We start from the raw sequence: 16,476 nt of genomic DNA, 5'->3' as shown, positions 1-16,476 counted from the left end.
CATAACTGCGATGTGGCCAGTGACAAAAATGAGTTTGACACCCCTGGTGCAGACTATTATTAATCCATCCAATTTCTGAATCGCTCACTAGGGTCGCGGGCACTGTATTATAATTAAAGTTTATTTTTAAAAGACAGGTTTAAAATTTCCCCTGAACTTTGTATAATATGAATGAAAAAAAGACATAATTCAAAAGTCCACTGAACATTGTATATTAGGTAATTAATAAAGTTTATTTAAAAAAACAAAAACAAACAGGGTTCAAGTGTGGTGGGCTTTAAATAAAAAACTCTTCAAACACAAACTGCAAGTAATGCTCAATTTCTTTGTGTAAATTTATTTACATATTTTCAAGAACACATGCTTCAGAATTCCAGATCAACAAACAATACAAATAGCTTTTTGAGAAATAAAACCACCTGATGACTAAGGAAAACGTCACCAAGCCATTGAACACTGAGAAAACATTCAAGTTCTTTTTTTGTTTGTCTCTTTTTTTTCAGAATTTCCAAACAAGGCCTCTTAAACTGATTGTGCAGCATATACATATTTATATATTCCTGGTGCTGCTTAAGCTCCCTTTGGTTTGTGCTTCTCTGCAGCGGAAATATTAGCACCCGAATACATGGAAAAGGGCCCTAGAGTAAATTTTATCATCTTTTTTTATTTTTGATCTTACCTGATGTTGTCTACATATCTAATGATTCATATCATTTGAATACAACCTTGTGATACAAAGCAGTGCAAATTTCAAGTTTCAAAGCCAGATATGTCAATATGCATTGTAGAAAACTATCATGTTAAACTATGCAAGAGAGCATATCGCTTGCAATTATTTACAATTTTCAGGTCTGGTCTAATTTCCCATGGCCACTCTATTTATTTTTTATTTTTTAAATGATTAAACCTTAAATGGAATAACTAATTTTAGATCCCTGCTTCCATTGGATGGGTAACGCTGCAAACTTTTTTTAAAACTTAGTCTTGACCAGATTTTTAAATTTGCTTTCTGTTGTGAGCTGAAACAACGGTATGCAGGGTTCAGACAAGCACACTCAAACCGCATAACAATTGCATGACATTCACATTTTGAAATATGAACATTGATACCCACAAAGTAACACTACTTTACATTCAATACCATACACTGACACTGTACATTAAGGCATGAGGTGTCATCGATGTGAAACATCAGCATCAGATCAAACATCAGACTCTCTAAAAGCAATGCGTCGAGGCATAAAATGCATGTTTATGAATGAAACACACCACTGGGGGGGGGGGGGGGGGGGGGGGGGGGGGGAAATCATATCAATACCTATTATTCTGCTGATTAATTATTCATTAACAATGCAGAGTCACAAGTGGATTTCACATACAGTATACTGTTTCTGTTCAATGAAAAGCATGTATGCATTCGGTGAGATTTTTAAAAATTTATTTTATTCAAAACACAAAGTATCTTTTGTTGTTTGAAGATAGAAAATCCACTCTTTTTATTGTAAAACAGTGGTGGTGTGTTGTTTCATACTATCTGTCATTGGGATGAATTCAGAGCTACTCTCTGAAGCACTAGTCCTGCCACTTAGCAATATTTCTACACTTGAAATTATGGAAAGGCATTCATCTATTTAGGGATACCCTATTCATTAAGTGTAACAATAAATTCATACAAGCAGGAAATTGGTTTATATTTTAATTTGATTCATATCACTACCATATCAGGCTCATGCTGGGGCTCAAAATATTTCATAATAAAAATAACAACAAAATGTCTTAATGAGTCTATTGTGTACCCTTAATAAAAAAGTGTCTATGTTCCAGTGGAATTCTAATTTTAACATCTCTACGTTGCAGTTATACTACAGTATATAAAAGTAGTAGTAATGTAACTGGAGGCCAGCAAAATAAGTCATTGGGTCATTTTTCCGCAGCAGTAAGTAGCTGCACATAAACGATCAGTCAAGACTATGTTTCATGACATAATAATCAGTTATAGTATGCTGTTCTGCTCAATACAAGGTAACTGCACATTATTCTAAGGCAGTTAATCTAACATTCAATATACAATTTACAAATCTTCTTTGTTCGCTTAACATCTTGTTTGCAAAACGTTGTAATGCTGCAGTCCGACCAACAATCGCATACAACAGATGACAATCTTACACATATAGTGCAAGGTGTGAGAAATACAAATCACCAAAAATGAACAATACATCTTTGTTTAAATTAATTGGTTTGTTTCTCACTGTATTTTGTTTTTATTTTATTTTTTCTAATTAGCAGCTTTTGGTGACACCATACTGTCTTGTAATGTTCTACCGGGAGAATCTTGGGTGTGATGAGGTGTCCAGGAAGGGCTAGAGGTTTTGGAGACTATTAACCCATGAATTAACCATCAATAGCTCGCCTAATTGATCATTATCCCCATCCCTAGTGATAATAGTGATTTGATTGTTTTTGCTTGCATTTGACACAAAATACAGATAATTTGGTGTGTTTCTTAGGACACAGAATGCATTCATGTAAACGACAGCCCTTTTGTGGCCACAGACAAGATCACGACACATAATAAATACTGAGCGTCTCCAGACTCACTTTTTAGCTCTGCAAACATTCAAGAAAAATAACACCCGTGCTTTTAGTGCCACATTTAGACACAATTCTAGTTCACATGGTTGATGAGAGGGTGGTCCTGTTGTTGATGACAGACTGTACTCATTGTGTGATAGATTGTCCAAACACTTAAGGGCAAAGTGCTATTTCTCTGAGACTCAGGTTCTGTTTTGATTTGCTGGTTGTTGCAGCTGATAAGCAGCACTTGGTTATCAGTTCAGGTTAGATGAAGATCGTTATCATACAGATGGAAAGTTATGATATACTGTATATATTCTCTTTTAAACTATAGGTTGTCTGCCATCAGGGTTTTTGTGAGTGACACTTTATTCCTGTGTGCGTTGAGAACTTATTTGAATGTATGCATCAAAAAGACAAATTAAGTGGATCTCGAAAGCTTAATATTTGAATGCAAACAAAAAAAGAGGAAAACTTGCAATAAATAATTACTTGTACATCCTCATGTTGTCACAGACCTCCATTGTGGGCGTGGCCTCACGACTTGCTCAGATGACAGCAGATGAACCAGAAGAAGAAGAGTTTGAGTTGGGGGATGAAGGAAGGTTCCAGAAGAGCCACTTGCGTTTACACTGGCGCCTCTGGTACAGGTAGTCCTCCTTGTCGCGCTCCTTCCTTGCTCTTTGGTAGTGGTCGTCCTCCTTCAGGAACCACACTGGGGGCCAGCGATGCTTCTCAAAGTAGTCTTGGTTGTCTGCATTAGATAGGAAAAAAATACTACGATTGGATTCAGTCATTCTCGGGCATTAATCACTTTGTTGTTGTTTGTTTCTATGTGCCACTGCGATTGGCTGGCGACCGGTTCAGGGTATACCCCGCCTCCCGATAGCTGGGATAGGCTCCAGCAGCCCGCGACCCTAGTGAGGATAAGCGGTAAAGAAAATGGATATACATAAGTGTGGTGACCCAGTAGGGGAGCACCACATGACAGTCTGCCATCTTGAAACTACAGCCGCCTTAAGCGGACAAGCAGCACCGAACTCGGAATAACTATGCTGTTAGATTAAGACACCGGTGGAGATGATCAGTTTATTACCATACCCCATCAAATCTGCACTACTGCAGCAGCATAATGGCCACAGATGGAGTGCAGATATACAATGGAGACAGTTATACCATCGACGAGAAAGCGAAAAAGGCAACTTAAGCAGCGGAGCATTCAAAAGAGGATAAACATCGGGCTAGCCTTATCCAGGTGGAAGGAGCACATGAGATAAAAGGATTTCAAAAGGGTTGCTGAAGTTGCCATTTTTCTCCACAACAAGTAAGGGCTTGTAAACATGTCGTCATGCCACATTGCATCGCCATTTCGGGTGCTACGGGTCTCTTGTTTACAACTGAAGACGTGCTCAGTCGCCATGCTGCCTCACTGTTAACTTCATATTTTGTCATTTGAATTGAAGTATGGTGAGACGCTGCATTAGATGGAGCAGCACTTCGTCACATGATCGCAAAGGGAAAAAGATTGACAACGGACTACGTTTTTACAGCTTTCCTGCTTGGCAGCGGCAAGAAAGAGGGAATTCCTAGTAGTTTCAGATTACACCGGATGGCTTTGACGTCAGCTGTAAAATGAAAAAAAAATATCTAACCTTTGACAATATCACAATAATGACAAGTGTTTTCCTTACATTTTCATTACGGTAAATAAAAAAATATCTGCTTCCTGTTGTTTTTTACATGCAACAAAGCATGTGGGTGTGTCATTATCTCACAGCTGCCTTAATTGACAATCCTTCATTGGAGCTGGATTGCTGATTAATATGTGAGAACGCTAATATAGATTAACTGAACTTTTGAAACAGATGGTTAAAAAGCAAACACACATGCAACTTGATGAGCTCCACGTCCCTTCTTCCGAATGACGTGTTGGCATTGTTCGTCGGTCGGCTTCATGATGTCCTGCATCCACACGTTTGTAAACTGCTCATGAGATGCTCATGATTTATAATTCTTAAACTACTCCAATGTGTAGGCACACCACACACAAGGTACACAAATCCACTGCACACAATGGAGGCAGTAGGTCTGGCCGGTCTCTGCTCCACTCTGTTTTCAGGATTTCGTACAGATCCAAACCATTTATACTGCGTGTATTTTTTCCAGGTATCGGTCTCTGGCTTCGCAGTCTAGTTTTTCTTTGTAAAATCCCATCTGTTTCATGCTTTTTAACATGTTTTCAGTCCAAAAAATACACAGTCATTGTATAACGATATCCAACTGTTGTTGCAATATGTGTTTGGAAAACTGAGGCACTAGAGTGCACTGTTCATTTGGATGTAATACACAATTTCAAAGCTAGATGAGAGCTGTTCCTGTTTACACAAATCATAAGCAGTTTGTTTTGCATTTTGTTCCCTTACAGTACCCAATGTGTATCGAACTGTGAACAAAATACATACCAAACCCGGCGAACAGTGATGTTTGGTGTACCGTTGCCCCCTTAGTGATTATACAATTATGTGATTTCACCATTATATACCATAACTACCATCTGGCCCTCAATGAAATGTTTAACACCCCTAATTAAAGTTAAAGTTACATCTGTGATACTGCTTTATCAAGCATTGTAAAAGAGACCATAGCTTCCCTCTGCCAGGTGTTGACTGTAAATTAGAAGGTGTATTAGGTTCCTTCTGTGTGTGTCAAGTGTCAAAAGGATGGTACCTGCAGACTTGGCTTTCATGTCTCTGGGGAACTTGCGGCAAACACTGTTGTAGTTGGTGCAGATGTGGTGAAGGCACCAGCCAGTCAGCTGCTGGGCACCGTGGAACTATGTAGAAGATATACAGATGAAGATAGAGTATACTGTTGTTCTTCAATTCACAGAGATTGAGAAAGAGTATACTGTCGTTCTTCAATTCACAGGCAAATTCTTTATTATGTCTACTTCCACAAGAGATTTCTGACGCTGGTTTATGATGATTGAAGGATCAAAGTACCTGGGCCATGTCCAGATTCACCAAAACCTCTCCATCAATGTCAGCCCCCATCATTGCTGCCTCTGTCAGCACGGTTACTGTGTAGAGTTCTGCAAGAAATGTTAAAGCAAGTCATTTAAGCCAGCAACGGCACTCAATGTGAAATGAAATGTCAATTATTACACAATGTGGCAATAACTACATTGTGTATGTACAACATAAATGTATACCTGTAAGTGCAACCAAGTGGGGGAGGCAGAGACGATTGGCAAGAACAATAAGCTCCATTGCATCCAGGTCAGAACGAGAACAGAAGCGTCCCGTGTAAAGATACTCTAGCACAGCCCTCATACAGCTGCGAGTGGTGTTGGGAAAAAGCACCTTGGAGACATAAGTGAGACACATTCAGAGGTTTTTCAACTGAGCCATACACATAAATCCTCCCATTGTCTACCAGCCAACAACCAAACCACAGGAGCCAGAGTAATTCTATTACGACACATTTGCAAGCGGCTAATTCAATTATACTTTGTACACAGACCACAGCTGAGTGGTGTTCTACTTATTAAATTTGCTCCTGTAGTGCGCACCCTTCGATTCTGCAATTATTACATTCACATCATGGTGTTTAATGAGTGAAAATTATGTGCATAGTAGAATTAATGTTAATTTGCAAAAACAAGTGCAGGCCATTCTTGGATAGACAATAAATTGACTTTTCCATAACATAATTCTTAGTTCGTACCTCTTTGGTGCAACTCTCCACAAATGGTCCACCAAACATAGCTGCCATCCAGTCACAACTTGAGATGAGCAGAGGCTTGTGGGCCATTATGGTTCCATCATCTAACTTGAAAACTACATCTGCATGACAAAGATGAAACACTAATTATAACTTAAGGCACAAAAAACAAGTAGTCATGCTAGCAACAGGGCCAAGTCTTATCTTGCCAAAAATGTCACTTAACATGTAATGTCTGTGTTAAGATGTACACTGTGCATTTATATGACATATTGACTTATTTCTAGTGGCGCTCCGATCGATCGATCATGATTGGCCGATTTCCGTTGAAAACGCGATCGGCGCTCGTCTATCGATGCCTTTCATCGCCGATCACAAAAAGCGATCACCCGCGGCTCATACTTTGCAGCCTGCAGAATATGTGCGCAGTGTAGTGCAAGGCTGGGCAATTAATCCAAATTTGAGCATGCTTTAAACTGTTTATTGACACCCCAGTTGGAGTTTACTGTAAAACTAAATTCACAATAAAAATAATTACCCTCATCTTATATTGAAACACATGGCATCATTTTAGAAATCAACAGCTTATGCTAAAAGTTAATTGAAAACCCTATTGACTAGCTAGCTAGCTAATATTAGCATTTGGCCACGGGAGAGATTTACCTTCAAATATTGACTATTCACACACAAACGCTGTAGTAACACATACAAACAGTTAATATAACATTACTAACGGCCATATATTCTTCCTAATCTGTGAAAAATGAGTATATTTAAATTATAACGCGCCTTTCTTATACTTTTTTATTTAGTTTATAAAACAGTTGTTTTTTTTGTGGAACTAAATATTTCGATTAGATTTTTTCTTTGGTTTTTATATTTTTTGTTCTGCTTGACCCTATTCTGTTGTAACACTTGAATTTCACCTTTGGGGTTTAATTAAACATTGTCTTATCTAATCTTATCATGTAAGAATTGTGGTAAAAGTCATGTTTTCAGTGAAAACCTCCCTTTGAACATTACCTTGAAGCCTTGACCTGTTAAACACCTATGATGCCTACCAACATATATAGTATGTTGAATATGACTGATTTGTAAAGTGGATTGGGGACATTTTGAAGCTTCATAAATATGATATACTAACATGCCACAAATTATCATTCAAGGCAGGACTGAAAATAGATCTAATATAATAAACAGCAAAATGTAAATGCAAAAAAATTGACATCTTGAAAATAAAAGACCTTGAAGAATCCTGATTGTAAGTAAAAAAAAAAAAACAGTATGCCCTTTGAGCTTAAGATATTAATTAACATTTATGTTCTGACATTAGACAAAGTGCTTTTTGGTCATAAGATCATCATATGAAAACAATTACAGAAATGGAAAGTCATCAGCAAAGACTTTGATTTGATGTGTTAGTTGTTTTGATTTTGAATTTACTTTTGACCTCAATATTAGTAGTCTCCACCTGGGCAAGGTCAAAAGTTGATTTTATTCAAATATATACACCAATACATTTGGCATTTGAATTGATCACAACTGGACTGTTCAGGTTGTCTTAGAAAACAAGCCTCTCGTCCGACCTAACTCTTCAGGTCAAGACTCAGCTGACTACCTGCACACAAAAAGAGAAATAGCACTCTTTTGAAGAGAAAAATGTACATATGAGCATTCTGGACAGAGAAGGCAGATGGTTTGAAAGAGGAGGGACGGAGTGAGGGAGGCCATTTACATCAAGGTTGAGAAACCATCTCTGAACAGAGGGGGCGGTCTTCGACACCATCTATCTCCCACATACAATGCTGTCCTTTCATCCCTGCCTCCATAATAATAATAATAATCTTGCCTCCAACAAATAAAAAATAAGACAGAGCCACTTTGGGCTTTTAGATGCCTTTATTACCATTGTTACAACTGAATGGAATACTAAAGTGGGTGATTCCACCCAAACTATCTCTACCACTGTATCTGTCCACTATATCTTAACAACTGTCGTTTTACATCCTAAAAGAGTGACACCATTGTTAGTTGGGACGTGTCTCTACTTTAGAGTATAAATACTTGGGTCCTACACCATCCCTTCACACTAGAGTATGAACTAATGAAGCCGGATCGAATGAGAGGCGAAATGTCTTCAAAGACGAGTTGACTAGTCCAGTTGTGATCGATTCAATGCCCTGAGAATATAATGACCTTGATGAATGAGAATATTCACAGGCATATACACCTATACAGTGCCTTAAAAAAGGATTCATACCACTTGAACTTTTTCATATTTTGCCACCTTAAAACCACAAATGTTTTTATTTGATTTTTTTACCGACCAACACATAGTACCACATACAGTTTCCAAACTTTTAAGCAAATTAAAATCTGAAAAATGTGCTGAGCATTTGTATTCAGCCCTTCTACGTCAATAATTTGTAGAGGCACGTTTTGCTGCAATTACAACTGAAAGTCTTCTGGGGTGTGTCTTTACCAGTTTTGCACATCTATAAAACGACATTTTTGCTCGTTCTTCCATGCAAAATAGCTGAAACTCAGCCAGATTGGGTAGAGAGCGTCTGGGAACAGACATTTTCAAGTCTTGCCACACATGCTCAGTGGGATTTAGGTCTGGATTTTGACTGAGCCATTCTAACACATGAATATTCTTTGATCTAAACTATGCCATTGTAGCTCTGACTTTATCCATCCATTTTCTGTACCACTTATCCTCACTAGGGTCGCAGCTCTGACTTTATGTTTAGGGTCATTGTCTTGCTGGAAGATAAAATCTCCTTCTCAGTCTCAAGTCTTTTGCAGCCTCCAACAGGTTTTCTCCCACGATTGCCGTGTATTTAGCTCCATCCATTTTCTATCATCCATCAACTCTCACCAGCTTCCATGTCCTTCCTGAAGAAAAGCATCCTCACAGCATCATGTTGCCACCACCATGTTTCCCAGTGGAGATGGTTTATTCTGGGTGATGAGCAGTGTTAGTTTTCCGCCACACATAGCGCTTTGCATTTAGGCTGGAAAAAATTCAACTTTGTCTCAACTGACCAAAGCACCTTCTTCCACGTTTGGGGTGTCCTCTACACGGGTTGTGGCAAACTGTGAACAGGACTTATTATGGCTTTCTGTCAACAATTGCTTTCTTCTCGCCACTCTTCCATAAATGCCACATATGTGGAGTGCACGACTTACAGTTGTCCTATGGACAAATTTTCCCACCTGAGCTATGGATTTCTGCAGCTCTGAGAGTGACCATGGGCCTCTTGGTTGCTTCTCTGACCAGTGCTCTCCTCGTTCCCTCTGTCAGTTTAGGTGGACGGCCATGTCTTGGTGCCATACTTTTTCCATTGTTGGAGAATGGATTGAACTTTGCTCCTTGAGATGTTCAAAGCTTAGGATATTTTTTTTATATAACCTAACCCTCCTTTAAACTTTTCCACAACTTTATCCCTGACCTGTCTGAACTCGGTCTTCATGATACTGTTGTTCATTAGTGTTGTCTAACAAAACACTGCGGCCTTCAAAGAATAAGTGTATTTGTACTGACAGTAAATAATACACAGGCTCACTCTATTTACTAATTCGGTGACTTCTGAAAATCAGATTACAGGGCTAAATACAAATGCATACCACACTTTTTGAGAGTTACTGTATATACGCTTACAAATTTTGAAAACTGTACATAATTTTCATTCCACTTCCCAATTATGTGCTACTTTGTGTTGGTCTAACACGTAAAATCTCAACAAAATACATTCAGGTTTGTGAGTGGAAGATCACCAAATGTGAAAAAGTTCAACGGGTATGAAAACTTTTTCAAGGCACAGTATTTATAGAACAAATTTGTATCTACCAGAGAAGGTTCCTTTAGCCAAGCACTCTTTGACTCGGTTTGTTCGGCGTACATGGAAGGCTTTGGTGATTTCTTGGTTCATGAAGGCTTCATTGTTGAGTATGTTTGCCACCATCATGCGCAGATCAAACACCTCCAGCAATTCGGCGATGTGCGCAATATGCATGAGCTCTTTCTCATTCTCGTCCAGCTGGCCAGTGTACAGGTAGCGAAGCACCGCTCGAAAGGGTCCCAGCTGCATGGACTGGTCCATGTGTACTACAGTCATGGGCCTGGGGCTGTACGTTATGGGGTCATCCACAAGCTCCTCCTGGATGCTGACGAAAGCTCGGCTCCAGGAGGAAAGCAAGTGGCCCCGCCTGCCTCCCTCGGATTCTTTCAAAGTTCCGTCACTGGTGCAGGCTCTTAGGTTGGCCCTGTCCCCTTCGTCACTGCTCTCGCACACGTCAAAGCTGGCGGCACGCATCAGCAGCTCTCGGCCCGAGAGTGGACCGCGAGAGGGCCGTGCCGTCTCCTCATTTTGCGTTTCCATGATAAAGAGGTCGTAGAACTTTGAGGATGACGTCGATAAGTATATCTTGTGTGCAAAAATCTTTTGCCGCTCCTGGAGTACCAGGATGACATCAGCACAGTGTGGGTCCTCCAGAAGACCGACCGGGTGCTCTTCTGTGGTTGTCGGGGGAGGCGGCACAGTGATTATAGGCGGCGGGGGTTTTGGCGGCAGGAAGGGAGCCTGAAGAAGCGGCCGCTGTACATTCCGGAGATGAGACTTCCAGAACTGCAGGTGGCGGCGTGAAATAAGTGCAGCTCGGATAGCATTGTCAAAGACGTCCTTGACTCCAAATTGAGCAACAACACTGGTTTCGTAATACGGCACTCCCATCTCTTTTGCCACCTCCCGGCCTCTCTCTGGGGGAAGTATCTCATTGGATTTAATGGGTCTGTAAAGGAAAAATATGAATGACTAGGACTGTGCCACATTATGGTCCATGATAATACAGGTACTGTATAATATTTGACATGATGCAAAACTCGCCATAGGACTGGCACATACAAGTCTATCTCAGTGAATTTGAATATCGTCTAAAACCTTTGAAATTTCATTCAGAAGTAGACTGCAATAATTGACACACACAAAAATTCAAAAACAATTCACTACGCACTGGGGAATATTTCATGATTTTTTGGGGGGGGGGGGTTTAATTTTGTTGGTTTAAGCTTATAGCTAAAGAAAACCCCAAATTCACCTCCTAAAATAATTTGAACATTACATTACATTACATATCCAAATTATGTTTCCATAGAGAAATTAGGTAGAAATGGGCCTATTTTCCCATGTGTTAAATGAATCTATAATATGAGTTTCACATTGGCATGTTCTTATTTATGAAGTAATTCTTAATCTGCTTCCCAATTACCTTTGTGATTGTATCAAACTGAGAAATGTTGGAATTTACAGTCTTGGTTCTCTTACTCATTCACGAGACCTATTTTTGCTGTCCCTAATGTACGACTTGAAATGGGAAAAAGGTGTTTTAGTTTTAAATATGCAGCTTCTGCAGCGTGGAACCTGTTGCAGGAAGAGTTGGGCCTGAGGTAGCAGGTTTATTTAAATCTTTTTAAAAGCAAATTGAAGGGATTGGATGATGATGCAACAGATTTCACTGGATATGTTGAAGTGCCTTTTTATTTATTTTGTATTATTTATGTTTGTTTGTATGTTGTTTGTGCTCCATTACTACTTGTTGTCCTGGACCGGGACAATGTTCTAAAGGAATCTCAATGAGGCCTTCCTGGTTAAAAAATTTCAAATAAAAAAATTTAAATAAATAAAAAATATCAGCGCAATCTAAGTGGACGCTCTATTTGCTTTGGGGTGGTGCCGTGCCATCATGTCCATCATTAGATAGTCATAATGTCTCAGCCATTTTGCTCTTCAAATAGAAATCAGTCGAGAATTGCAGTGAAATTAATCATTATTCAAAGTCTTAAATGTTGTTGTAATAAGGATGCTTCATACCTGGCCAACGGCCTCCGTGCCCTGTTCACTGCCTCCAGGTCTGCATAGCGTAGGTCCAGCTGACAGCCCACCAGGATGACGGGAGCACGGGGGCAGAAGTGTTTAATCTCGGGGTACCACATGGTCTTTACATGGTACAGAGAGTTAGGGTTGGCAATGGAGAAGCACAGTACCACCACATCAGACCTGAATGAAAGGAAATAAATAACTAAAAACAGACTGCCTTGTGTAAATTGCTAATAAACAGATTTCCATTATCCTCACCTGCCATATGCAAAGCGTCTGTCCTTGTGGTGGTCTCCGAAAGTATCCCAGAGACGAAGGGAAACACTGACATCATCTACCACGTCTCTGGAGCGCTCCAAAACCTTGAAAAAATATCAGTTAGTCCACTGAATCATACATCCCTACTAATCAAGAGTGCGTCACCATAAAGGTGTATTTATTCAAATAGTCAAAACAATGTTACGGGTTAGCATTCTCACCTCTTGGCATACTCTGTACTGGTCTATAGCCCAGACTGTGGGCACATGTGTAGCCAGTAACTGGTACTGTGTGAGTGTGGCGTTGCAGGCCCTGGCGCAGATAAGGCGGGTCTTTCCAACGGCATTGTCTCCGACCACCACACATTTGATGGTTTCAACGTTAGGCCTCTCATAGTCCATATCAGAATCTGTCAAATGTGAGCTGTAAGAACAAAGACGAAAGCAGAACGGCGCATTAGTGCACAAGGAGTCCTTCAATTGAACGTCGATCGATGTGGATAGTAGACAGTAGGACTCCTCCTACACTCTGTGCAGTGAATGGTCTTGTGACCTCCCATTCACAAGTACTCTGTCCTTGACGCTGAAGTCACAACATAATTAAAGGGACAAGCATACAAAAATAGGAAGCAGTCTTTTACACTTAAAAAGGCTGTTGTCGACAAACCCAGAACTGCAAAGTCTCACAGATTGCACAATCTAATGAAATCCAGTACTAAAGTTTTATCAGAAATTCAGGCTTTACAATTGAAGTAGTACTGTAATAATGCCGGTTGACTCCCAAGTTGTTCCAATTCGAAAACAAGAAAATAGTAAAAGTAGTTCCAGAGTCAAACTGTCACCATAATAAAACCTATATTAACAATGCAGGTGATATTTTAAGTTACATTCTGAACTGCCATACAAGTGTTTAGACAACTGTATAATCTAAAATGAAATAAAACAGCTCTGTATTTGACGAATTTAACATGATTGGCCATTTAACGTACTGTCGGAAAGCAAAACCAGACCAAGGATGGTCAATTTAAATTCTGTGTACCGTTTGTTGGCAACTATTTTTGTTAACTTTTGGTCATGAGCCGTGTTGTGTTTGCGCAAAACATAACTTTTGGAATTATGCCCAAATATGTCAACCTTATTTTCAACAAACTATCACATACTGTATTTTCCAAAGTGTTTTGGACAGGGTGGGCCAAAACAAACCACGATCGCAAAGCTGTTTAATATCCTTTCAAATTCATCTTAAAACATTACCCTAAAAAACAAACAACCCAAACAGGCTAAACGTAGATCATCCATGACATACAAAGCTTGTCTCTGAGTTGATATGTATCACTTCAAGAGACTTCCTTGACACTTTTCTATTGAGACAGGGCTTTGTCATTATCTTAGGGTGTTTGAGAAAAAGCACAAAAACTGTGAATAGGTGAATCTTCCAGCGAACAGCCTTTGGTAGGTTCCTTAGAAAAAACAGGTGAATTCAGAAATAATTAAGTATGAATATGCGTACCCGTGGGCACCAATGAGTGGGCATCTTCATATTTTTTGTGGTCTGGTGAGTGAATACCTGACATTAAGCACATAATGGCATCAGATAGGGATAATATCCATACATTTTCTATACTGGTTACCCTCATTCGGATCACGGGTGAGCTGGAGTCTATCCCAGCTTACTTGCGTAGGAGGCGGGGTATACCCCGGACGGGTCTCCAACTGATCGCAAGGCAAATGCAGACAACAACCATTCACACTCGGACAGTTTTGAGTATTCAATTTACCTAAGACATGTTTTGGAATGTGGGAAGAAGTAGAACATACAAACTCCACACAGGAAGGCCTGAGCCTGGATTTGAACCCCCAACTTCAGAACTGTGTGGCAGATATACTAACCACTAATCCACTAATACACAATATAAATTGATTATTTGTGCATCTGGAAAATGGTGGCTGTTGAGCCAGGAGTGGTTACCAAGGTAACTGTAGCCTCTTCCTTTGTGTCACAGCTTCTATGAGACACTCATTTTTTAATTCAACCTGGAATTGTTTATTGGAGATTGTTGCCAGGCTACAATAGAGAGCGGTAGTAATTCATGTTTGCCAGCGCAGTATACAGACAGGCCTTGTTCCGATGAAAGAATGGGAGCGAGGGCCATTCAGGCTAGTCATTGTCAATGGTGCTATTTTTGTCTGAATCAGATCCGCTGCTAGTCTAGTTCTTAACAGCTAATGATCCTCCATTTCAACACCTTTCAAAAGACACTTATTACTTCTTCTCTGTGTACTATTGTACTCCACATTGTTGATCTTTTTCTCCAGAGGAAACAGCTGCATCTTCAGCCATTCATAAAAAAAACGGCCTTCATTCATTCACTTCACTGAAGGTGCTATCCCATAATAAGGCATCTATAGTTGACATGCCCTGGGCCTGTAGGACTCAATACAAGCAGCAGCATCATTTATATTCTGCTCTCTACAGACTTGAACTCCGTGTTCATTCAATCATAATACAAAAGACGGTGGGTGGGAATCTCGTTTACGACGTTAAAGACGATCGCATTTCCATCCCCGAGCACCGATCCTCTCTAGTCATGAACTGTGCTGGTGCTGCATTACGCATTACGTAACATCCACGTCACTGATTCTTGGCCGTGTTGGTAGTACATCGCAAGAAAATCATGAAAACACCGGTAAGAGATGAAAACAAACACATGCACCCCCCCTTCCTGCTTACCGTAACGCGAGGAAGTGTCGCATGGGGTTGGTGGAGGAACTAGACACAACAAAGCATGACTCCATCGGATGCTGCTTTGCACCTGGCGGCAACCCCTGTTGAACCTCATCTTCGGGGGCCAAGTGGACGCGGCTACGAAAACGGTCAACTTCGGAAGGATCGTAAATTAGAAGACTAGAATAATTCCGATTGGCAAGGGCGCCGCGAGCTCACTCACACTCACACTCACACGCCTGCCGGTACCGCGCGGAGCTGCAGCCGTGATCGTCGTGTGGATGGATCCACCTCCACGCACTGTGCCTCTGTGGCTAATAATAGGCAGGAGAGAGAGAGAGGGGGGGGGGGGGGGGGGGGGGGGGGTGTAGAGAAAGCCGTTCATTACGAAACAGTGATCCGCTTGAAAGTGCCATCAATCTCGGTCCACGGCTCCTCGGTGGCCTAGAAAGAGCAACACATGCTCTTTAATCTGTCTCTGCAGGGTGCTTTGGCACATCACATGCCAGGTCGCTGTGACGTAACGCCAGACTTAAACACTCGCGCAGTGGTTCACCACCGTTTTGCACCGATACCACTGAAATAAATAAATAAATACAAAGAAATAAGAATGCTTATCTAATGTCCATCCATCCGGTTTATATAACAAGGGTGTACAAAGTCCGGCACGAGGGCCATTTGCAGACCGCTGCACGCTATTTATTGGCCCGCTACAGACTGTATTCTAAAAATAAATGACAAAGATGGACTGCATCAGAAGGTTAAGAGAAAAAGTGGAAAGATATTACACTTTTTGTAAACTGTAACAATGTAGAATATTTCAAGCTATCACACTTTTTAGTTTCAATTAGTCACATTTTACATTTGCAGTTGTTAAAAAATTGAATGTTACAAGATATCCATATATATAATTTGTATTTATCATTTTTTGAAAAGCTCAATATTATAAGATATTGACTATATTTATTTAAAAATAAAGATTCAAAATATAGATACATTAAATGTTACAAGATTTTTAATACACGTTTTTATTACAGAATACACAATTTAAATATATTTAGAATGTTACAAGATATCACATTAGTACTTGTAACATTGTTGCTTTGTCATCGATAACACAAAGGTTGGACCTTTTTTCTTTCAGTAAAATTATAAGTAGGTATATTCGATTGGTTTTAGCATGTTTCACAAGCACAAGATGAAGTGACCCTCCTCTTCCTTCCATTTTCCTATATGTCGCCCTCAATGGAAAATGTTTGGACATCCCAACCATCCTGTTCAGGGTCATGAGAAACTGGAGCCTATCCCGCCGGACTTC

At 40.1% G+C, this 16,476-nt stretch overlaps 1 protein-coding gene across 1 annotated transcript; it reads right to left on the bottom strand.

The window, feature by feature from the left end:
• Positions 1-317: 317 nt before the first annotated feature.
• Positions 318-15,467, bottom strand: LOC133475032 (rho-related BTB domain-containing protein 2-like). Its single transcript, XM_061767328.1, has 10 exons — positions 15,165-15,467; positions 12,656-12,857; positions 12,435-12,538; positions 12,171-12,356; positions 10,151-11,091; positions 6,301-6,419; positions 5,786-5,936; positions 5,577-5,665; positions 5,302-5,407; positions 318-3,328 (listed from the first exon to the last, which is right to left on the bottom strand). Exons 1-10 carry the CDS (start codon positions 15,227-15,229, stop codon positions 3,123-3,125), a joined length of 2,169 nt encoding a protein of 722 aa, XP_061623312.1. The 5' UTR covers positions 15,230-15,467; the 3' UTR covers positions 318-3,122.
• Between the last annotated feature and the right edge of the window lie 1,009 nt (positions 15,468-16,476).

Source organism: Phyllopteryx taeniolatus, chromosome 3 (genome assembly GCF_024500385.1).
Source record: "Phyllopteryx taeniolatus isolate TA_2022b chromosome 3, UOR_Ptae_1.2, whole genome shotgun sequence".
NCBI classification, from domain to species: Eukaryota; Metazoa; Chordata; class Actinopteri; order Syngnathiformes; family Syngnathidae; genus Phyllopteryx; species Phyllopteryx taeniolatus.
Note: the sequence above shows the minus strand (reverse complement) of the source record. Positions and strands in the feature narration are given on the sequence as shown.